Here is a 9,037-nt window from a genome sequence, read left to right as displayed (position 1 = left end):
TGTTGCATTTTGGGGTTTGTAGTCCAGCGAGGCCTAACAACTCTCTGACTGAGGAGTCTAAACGCCCCCCGTTTAAACTCCAAATCCCAGAATGCAACAGCAGGCAGCAAGACCAGCAGTAAAAGTGGAATAGCAGCGCTGTAAGAGTGTAGTGCAGTAACCTACTGTAGTTAGTGTAATATCACCCCCCCCCACTGCTCACAGGAAGAGAGGGCCACAGGGCAGGCACACTGACACACATGAGCAGTGGAGTCATAGGGTTAGTGTCACCTAGTGTGGTAGTTCATGGGGTCACCCTCCCTTGACCTTATCCCAGGGTGACCACAAAGTAGGACAAGGCACCACAAAATGTGGACAGTCAAGAAAAATGTAGTACTCACAACATAAAAGCTAAGAACACTAACATGCTTCTTTAGTCATGCTCAAAATGGAGGACGTCTTGGAATTCTTCCTGGACAGAAGGTGATATGCAGGGCATGTCCTGGAAAAGGAGGATGTTTGGTCCCCCGCCTCCTCCTGTTCCACTCCATACAGAATCCTTAGTAATGCTTTTAGTACTCGTCGTGTTACTCCCAAATCGTAATTCCTCTACATCGCTGAATGTCATGGCAATAGTTGTGACATAAAGAACTAACAAAATTAAAATTATACCTTTAAATCACCATATCATGCACACAGCCTAAATGTATTTACGTATACATAGTTTCATGTGGTTAAAGTGAAAATCTGTTAAAATACAATTTAAAAAGAATATTATTTTAAATTAAAAATTTCAATTTAGGAAGAAGAAAAAAATCCTGGCTTCCCCCCTTCCTTCCTTCCTTCCTTCCTTCTTCCTCTGAGCCTCAACCCATTCATCCTATTTCTTCAGCATTTTAAAGGGTCGCATTTCTGCCAAAATGCAGATGTTTGAGGCGCAGTGGTGTCACCCCTTTAGAAATGCAAGCATAATGTTTCGTAGGCAAAGGGTGCATTTACACACCTTTGATGGCTACCCCAGGTATTCCCAGTCATGGGCAGTAATGATAAACTTAGCCTTGTTAAAATTCCAGGCCACACAAGCAATGTAGTACAAAGAGAAACAGAGTCCCCAGGCAGCTAATGTCCTAAGGCAGTTGACTAAATAGCATTATGTGTAAGATGAAGACAAGGAAGTTGAAAATCCTCCCTGTCCAGGAGCTTACTAACATTAGGCTGGTCATCATCCTTCAGCCTAACTCTTAGAACTGTTAAAAAGGTAAAGGCAAAGGTAGTCCCTTGACATGAATGTCTAGTTGTAACCGACTTTAAGTGACAGTACTCATCTGTTAATAAGCCACTGCCAGAGCCAGCATTATCCAAGGATTGTTCTGCTGGTCTTGTGGCCAGCATGACTACACCAAATGCTGTTACTTTCCCACCGAAGTGGTACCTATTAATCTACTTGCATTTGCATGCTTTCCAACTGCTAGGTTGGCAGAAGCTGGGATTAGTTATGGGAGCTCACCCCAACATGCAGCACTTGGGCCTTGAACTGCAGATATTCCAATCATCAGAATTGGCGTCTTAACCACTAAGCCACTGCATCCCTCTCTTACAACTGTTACAAAGATAAAACAAGTATAATGCAGTTTCCCTAAAGCAAGGGTCGGCAACCTCCAGCCCGTGGGCCGGATGTGGCCTGTGGAGGCATTTCGGCCAGCCCCTGGCTGCCGCTGCCGATTGCGGTTTTTCGCTGCTCCGGGCGCCACCATTCCCCCGAAAAGGCGGCAAGGTCACACGAGACTTTGCCGCCATTTTGGGGGGAAATGGCGGCGGCCTAGAGGCTAAGTCTCACACGAGGCCTCTAGGAGGCCCGCTGTGGCCACCGGAGCCCTCGAACAGGGCTCCGACGGCGGCAGCGGGCCTCTGGGAGGCCCGATGCCCTCGCCGGCGCCCTCCAGGAGGGGCCCGGTGGTGGCAGGGGGCCTCTGGGAGGCTGGTTGCCTTCGCTGGGGCCCTCCAAGAGGGCCCTGGCAACAGCAAAAGGGCCTCCCAGAGGCCCACTGCCACCACCGGAGCCCTCTTGGAGGGCCCCAGCGACAGAAAAAGGGTCGGCAAAGAGGCCTCCAGCGCTGGCGGCCCCCACCGGCTTTTTTGCCAGGCTCTGACAGGGCCTGGGGCCCTGTCAGGGACCAGCAAAGAGGGGGAGGCCTCCAGCGTTGGCAGCCCCCACCGGCTTTTTTGCTGGCTTCTGATGAGGCCTGGGGCCCCGTCAGGGGTCGGCAAAGAGGAGGAGGCCTGGCCCCCGGAGGGTGGAAGCTCCACCCCTGGCATGCGGCTCCGCCCCGGAGGGTGGAAGCTTCACCCCCTGGCTTCGGCCCCCCAGTCACCTGAGGGACAGCAACCCGGCCCCCAGCTCAAAAAGGTTGCCTACCCCTGCCCTAAAGAATATATAATCGTATACTATGATTACACATATAAATAATAAGGAACCACATATATACATGTATACTATTATAATTAATATATCTAATGGGACAAAAGGCTAAACCTTGTGTAACCTTAGAAGTTTTTTCCCTTTAACTTTAGAAGAAAAATGCATAATTACTGAAATGGTTAGTCTTAAGGTCAAAGGCTGAGGCCCTTTAACTGAAAGGGAATATTGTGTGTGTGTGTGTTAGTAGAAGAAATAGTTTTCAGATAAGCTTTTCATATCATGCTCACTTTATAAAAGTATATTGGACTTTTAAGTTACTAAATATATAGAACACTTTTCTATACATTGCTTTGCAAGAATAAAGGGCGTGGTTTATATTTTTGGTAATAAACTAGTTACGCTTATAAAGTATGCTGGGCTTAGTTATTTTATAAAACAAACTGAATTTTTATGGCTATATTAAGACTACTAAAATGGCTAGTGTTCTGTTTAAAAATAAATAATGAACTAGACTTGCATTATAAATGTAGCAATTATACCAAGACAAAAAATCTTCACAGAAAATTTCTTGTTTGCACCTGGAATTCAAGCACAACTTTGCAAAGGAGAGTCGAACCAGTAGATAAGGGAGCTTCTTTCTCATTAATTGCCAGGAACACTTTTTTTTTAACCTAGGGTGAATAAAAGTTCACGAAATTTTCTCTTCTGCACATGCTTAATAAGGATATGAATATTAGTATGATGACTAAATGAACATGGATTGTATGAAGTAGTATGAAGTACGTGTGGAGAATACTCATGTAATGGGAGTTTCTAGAGTTTGTACATTATGCAATGAAAATTGAGATAAAAATATCGTAACAGAAAATATTGTGTAAAACTGTGTGTGTGTGTGTGTGTGTGCCTGCTTGCTTGCTTGCCACCCCTTCTTGCAAGATTGTAATAAATAAACTGGAAATTGCTGCTTCACTTGTTTTGTCCTATTAATTTGATTCAGTACTTTGGTACTTAGAAAACTATATCTCATAGATATCAATGTAATAAAATACAGAAATGAACACATTATTGTTAAGCCCATGTTGAAGATACTGTATAACAAGGACCCAGTAACAGGAAAAAACCTGCCCTATTAAAATGCTTTAAGGCAGGACATGGTACAGTACTCTAACAATGTCTTGTTACATATAACAAATTTTAAACCAGATTATTACCATATATACTTGACTATAAGTCAACCGCATGTATAAATTGAGGGCAAGTTTTTGGGGCAAAATTATGGATTTTGATATGAACCTTGGATAAGTCAAGGGTAAAACTTAGGGACACATAAAAAAGAATCTAAATGATGAAGCAAAGGAAAACAATGCCAAAGAATCTACAAAATTATGGCAGGCATAACTGTTTTGGCTTACATTAAAGGCTGGATGGAAGAGAAAGTAGAGGGAGGTCAGTGCTTCCAGGACAGATTGCTCTCTTGCCTTTCTTAATAAGATGGTTCCATTCTTATTAAGAGTTAAAGTATAGTATTTACATTGACCCATGGATAAGTTGACCTAGGTTTCTGGGTTCAATTTTTTGACTAAAATTTCTAGACTTATACATGAGTATATACAGTACTTCGAGAGTTTTGAAGTTGGGAGTCAGTGGCCGAACCTTTCATATTTCCATCTTCAGCGATACCAGGAAGCTAAACTCCTGTGAAAGAATTATTGTCCTGCTGCAGCAAGCTATCTTGGGTATGCCCAGGGATTTGTACTGTTGACTTTTCCCAATGGGACAGCAGAAATGATGTTCAAACTCATCTCTGTTCTAGACCACTTTGATATATAAATTTCCTGGCATGCTGGAAGAGTCACACATTTCTTTGAACTGAGAGAAAAGTGTTCACAGAAGAAAACAAATTGGGAGGAAAGTAGATTATGAGGATTTTTTATTACAGGAAAACTTTGCATTTGCTTGTTTTTTGTGTTGCACAGAACACAAGAATGCCCCCCATTTAGTACAAAATATACATCTTTTGATTTGTTTCTTGTAAATAAAAACTTATTACCATTTATTCACTTTCATTCAAAGTGTAAATGTACAGTATAAATTTAAATAATATTATCCATACAGACAAGCTTTTACCCAGACTTTACAGTACATTCAGGTACTGAAGAATACAGTAATGAGTAATGAGAAAAGCCATTAAAATATTGGGGGGTGGGGGGTGGTTATGGAAAAATAACTCCTTAAAGCCACATGATTTTTCATAAACTTCTATACCTTTTAAACAAATGTAACCTTATATTCGAAGAATCATGTTGCAATACTTTTAAATAGTGTTATAATACATTACTAGGTATCAAAGCTTAGAAATACTCATAGGCCACTAAAAAATACTAGTTATTGGGGGGAAATTCTACTTGCCACTGTTCCTCTTAAAAAAGGCATACAGCAGCATATAGCATTTGTGTATAACTCCTGAATACAATATAAAAACTAAACACATCTGTAAGAAATGTTGAAATTGACCCAATGCAGTTGTGGTGAGTCCTGATTAATAAATGCTGCATTTGGAATGAGGGTGAAATCAGATATGCCTTTTTTGTTAAGAGATGTGACCCATATTTCTTCATGTAAACTGTGGCATGTAGTATTTAACCTCTTCTTTTTCAAACATGGTGATGAACATAATCCTTCCTTCCAGAAGTCAGTGTCTCACAGGCATCTAAACATTTTCTCTTTTGGAGACAATGGGACTTTTCCTTCTGAGGCTAGTAACAACTGAAGAGGAGGGAAGGAAAAGACTATTTCCCTTCCATGAATGTTGCAGTCCCCCCCAAAAATATGGGTTCTTTGAGGCAGTTACCGACAGCTTAAAAAGATAACCTCATGATTTCAAATGCTGTGTTCAGGATTACATTAGCCATAAAATGAATAATCCGTTCAGACTGGAAACTTCAAAAAACCCAGACGATTGAACAAACTATGTTGTAACTGCAGGAGAGAAAATTAAGCACTACTGATTTCATTCATTTGCTCTACAACTTGTCCGAGAATCTCATCAACCACATCAACGTCGTAATTCATTTGCTGCAAATCAAGATCAGGCATTATTGTTGCTAGCAGCAGTCCCACATTAACTCTCAGGGATCTCAGCTTCAGGCTACAGAAAGATAATATTGAGCACATTAGTTAGAATTCTATGTATGGCACATATACATTCAGTATTTTAAATCACTCTCCCTGCCAACAAACCTTTCATCCTTCTTTTCTCATTCTTACTTCTGTCACTGTATTATATAATAAAATAATAAAGAGGCAATATGTGCTGTTGCAAAACCTACATTGTCAATGTTCTGTATATTGAACAACTTAAAACATAGTTTTACGACTTGAGTTTTTCTACCATTTCCTAGCTGTAGAACCAACAAGCCAAATTAACATGAAATTTCAGTTTGTGAAATAAAATGCAATCCTATTTTTGTGGATAAACTAAAGATCTACCCAGTCCTCCATCTTTTACTTGAATGGTGGGGCTTTGTCTTGGTCTCAACCCAAACTTTTAAGGTTCCCAGGCCCTCTTCGTGGCACTATCATCCAGTGCTACCTCACCTTTTGGAATGGTTCTCCTTCCCTTTCTAATAGGTTGTTCATGGTCCAGAACTCTCTACAATATGCTGGCATTTCATTTGATAGATATCAACCTTGAAACTGTTTTCTGAAGGCTGAAATTTTGGAAATCTTTAGGTAAAATTCACAATGGAGTAGACAGAAGTGTCTGATAGTGAGGAACACCCAACAAGCTTTTTACATCTACATTTCTGATAAAATAGCAAGCAATTTGTACCTTTCCCCATCAGAAAAATTTACAGAATCTTCAAGATTACCAGCCACAGGATCATTTGCATGTGTTACCACTTGTGGAACTGAAGCTTTTAACTGTGTGACTTCTGCTTTTAGCTCTTCACACTGAAGAGTCATCTGATTTTTTTCCATTTCCAGTAGTTCGATCTGAAATGGGTAAAAAAAAAAGGTTCCTACAACTGTATTTTTGAAAAGTTCAAAACTTTGGTATTTCTTAAGCACGCCTAGCAGTTAAACAATTCCATCTTTGTTAAGCAACAAATAGGTATCAAATGCAGTGTAATTATAAACTATGGCATGTTACACATGCGCCGAAAGTACCTGTTAGGGTTAGGAAGGGGCGTATTAGGGTTAGAAAGGGGCATCTATTCTAGATGCCCCTCAACCCTAGTACGGACTGTGCCCATACAAAATGGCGGCACCCTTCCACATGGGCGCCGCCATCTTGACGTCACGGACGCATAGTGTCCAGACATCACACGATGGAAGTGATGCCGCGAGTGTGTGACTAGCGCCTCGCGGCGCCACTTCCGGGGCGCAGAAAGAAGCACAATTTTCGGGCTTCTTTTTTGCTGCGTCTGGGAACCGCGCGGTTTGGCCGCTGCAGTTCCCGGACGCAGCAGCCGGCGGTGCCAGCAGACCGCCGCTTTCAGGCGGTCTGTAACACACCTATTAAACAGATTAAAAATTCTAATGAAGATTTATTACATAACATATATGAGATACAGAATCTGCTCATGGAAATCACACACAGAGAAAATAAACATTACTTAAGCATGTGACAGGGCAATAAAACTTTCGCAAATAAACCTTTAATCCAACTTACTAAGAAAATTGTATGCTAGGTTTCTCTTAAGGTTGCCGTAAGTCAAAAATGTCTTGGAGGAACACAACACCAAGCAGAAGTATTGCAACATTTTAGAGTAAACATCAGGTCTATCATACTGAAGGAAAGATATATTAAGGTTACATGTTCCAGGGGGCTTGGATAATAGCAAATTAAGTTTTAGATTCCAAAGTGATGTCTTTTCAACACACTTGATATTCCTGTGAGTAGGTTCAAAGTGTCTTTATAGACAAGTAACACTGAATTTAATGGTAATAAATAAAACCTGTTGAGAGATACTTCTGGAGAAGAAATTGGCAGAACACAGGTTTCACCTTTGTTGGAATGATCTCTATATTTTTAAATGGGAAAGGAGGCAGAAGCCTGATTTCTCAGCTTGTCTTTCAACATGATTTTCTGCTCTTTCAGAGTTTTGTGTAATGCCTTCTAGAGCCTGACATGAGAAAGATATAGCAAGTAAATGAAGTTCTTCCTGGAATAATACCTTGACTTTTGTGAGAGAATCAAGGACTCATGAATATTATATAAGACAATTTAAAACAGACATTTCCCTCATTTATCACTTAATAATAATAATAATAATAATAATAGATAAACCACATGTTAATTTCAAAATAACTGATTTAGAAGAACTGCAGAATTGGAAGGAACCACAAGGGTAATCTACTCTGCCCTCCTTTCTATAGAAACTATGAATAGTGCATTTGTGGAAGACTGAAAAAGATGGATTCTGAGTTCTCAGCCAAAGAATTTTAGTGCCTCATCAAAGCACTGCAAAGCACAAAACTGCACAGGATTCATCCATGGCATTTAAAGTGGAATCACTGCACTGTAACTAGTGAGAAAGGAGCCCTTCTCCTACATCATCTCATAGTGTATTGTTCCTTCTGGTGGGACTCAGATGAGGACTCCTCAAAGCAGATCATTTATGTATTAATAGTCCTGTCAGTCAACATGTGGCTGGGGAAATCATGTGGGTGCTTGTTATTCCAAGCCTAAAACCATAATGGCAAGAAGGACATAATGAACTTCTACACCCACAAGAAGGCTCTAAAAACAATAGGCACTATGCCACATAGCTTTTCAAATTAAAATGTTTTCAAAACAGTCTGTTATGGTATGGCGATCCTCTCATTCAGAGCTCAGAAAATCCACTGGCAAATCTAACAAATTTCTTTAGATATAGTCTAAGTATTTTGCCTGGAACATCAACACATAACGTTTTTTAATGCAACTGCTGCACTTAGTGACTTTTTACCTAATACAGTTGGGCCCTTAGTATCTGCAGGGGTTCCATTCTGGACCCCTCTACGGATGCCAAAAACTGCAGAACCTCGAGTCCCTTAGTTTTCAATGGTAGTGCTGCTGTGGCCACAAGCATGCACCACCACTAGAGCCATTAGGGCTTGCCATCTGTGGATGCTCTAATCTGGAGATGGCAAGCCCCTAGTTGGGGTGGGCAGGCTGTAAGTGTGCATAAGTCACCTTCAGCAGCACAGCAGTTCTGAACACTGAGATACTTAACAAGGAAATGTGGACGAATTTTTATATGCTACTTCATATTTTTCAGACCTTTTGAAATAATGTAGTGAAGAACTAAGAAATACTGACTCAAAATCTAGAATATGTAATGATCTCCCAACTCTGTTTACCAAATTACATATGCAACTGTCTGATTTACTAATATTTAATTTGGTTCAAAGTAAGAGAATGATGAAGGAAATGGTGGGAACGCTGCTCATAAAAATGGTAAAATGCCAGCATATCATAATGAAAAAGCAGAACTGGTCAGAACCTATTTTGCTTCATTTTCCCTCACAAAAGGATTGTGTGCTTTTATGCATCAGCAATCACCTTAGCAAGGGATCTGGGTTACAAATCATTATTGATAAGGAGTTAGTGAGGAATCATCTAATTAACCTAAATGAATTCAAATTTGCAAG

The 9,037-nt window shown here is 40.5% G+C and overlaps 1 protein-coding gene across 2 annotated transcripts in view; it reads right to left on the bottom strand.

Annotated features, from left to right (window-relative positions):
* Positions 1–4,311: 4,311 nt before the first annotated feature.
* MORC3 (MORC family CW-type zinc finger 3) overlaps positions 4,312–9,037 on the bottom strand; it is a 42,173-nt gene continuing 37,447 nt past the window's right edge. For both annotated transcript variants that reach the window (XM_042458360.1, XM_042458361.1), the window contains 2 exons: positions 6,231–6,394; positions 4,312–5,546 (listed from right to left, as the gene is read on the bottom strand). In XM_042458360.1, the coding sequence (XP_042314294.1) occupies positions 5,393–5,546; positions 6,231–6,394 (318 nt within the window). In that variant the 3' untranslated portion in view covers positions 4,312–5,392. The remainder of the gene's footprint in view (positions 5,547–6,230; positions 6,395–9,037) is intronic.

This window comes from Sceloporus undulatus, chromosome 3 (genome assembly GCF_019175285.1).
Source record: "Sceloporus undulatus isolate JIND9_A2432 ecotype Alabama chromosome 3, SceUnd_v1.1, whole genome shotgun sequence".
Classification (NCBI taxonomy): Eukaryota; Metazoa; Chordata; class Lepidosauria; order Squamata; family Phrynosomatidae; genus Sceloporus; species Sceloporus undulatus.
Note: the sequence above shows the minus strand (reverse complement) of the source record. Positions and strands in the feature narration are given on the sequence as shown.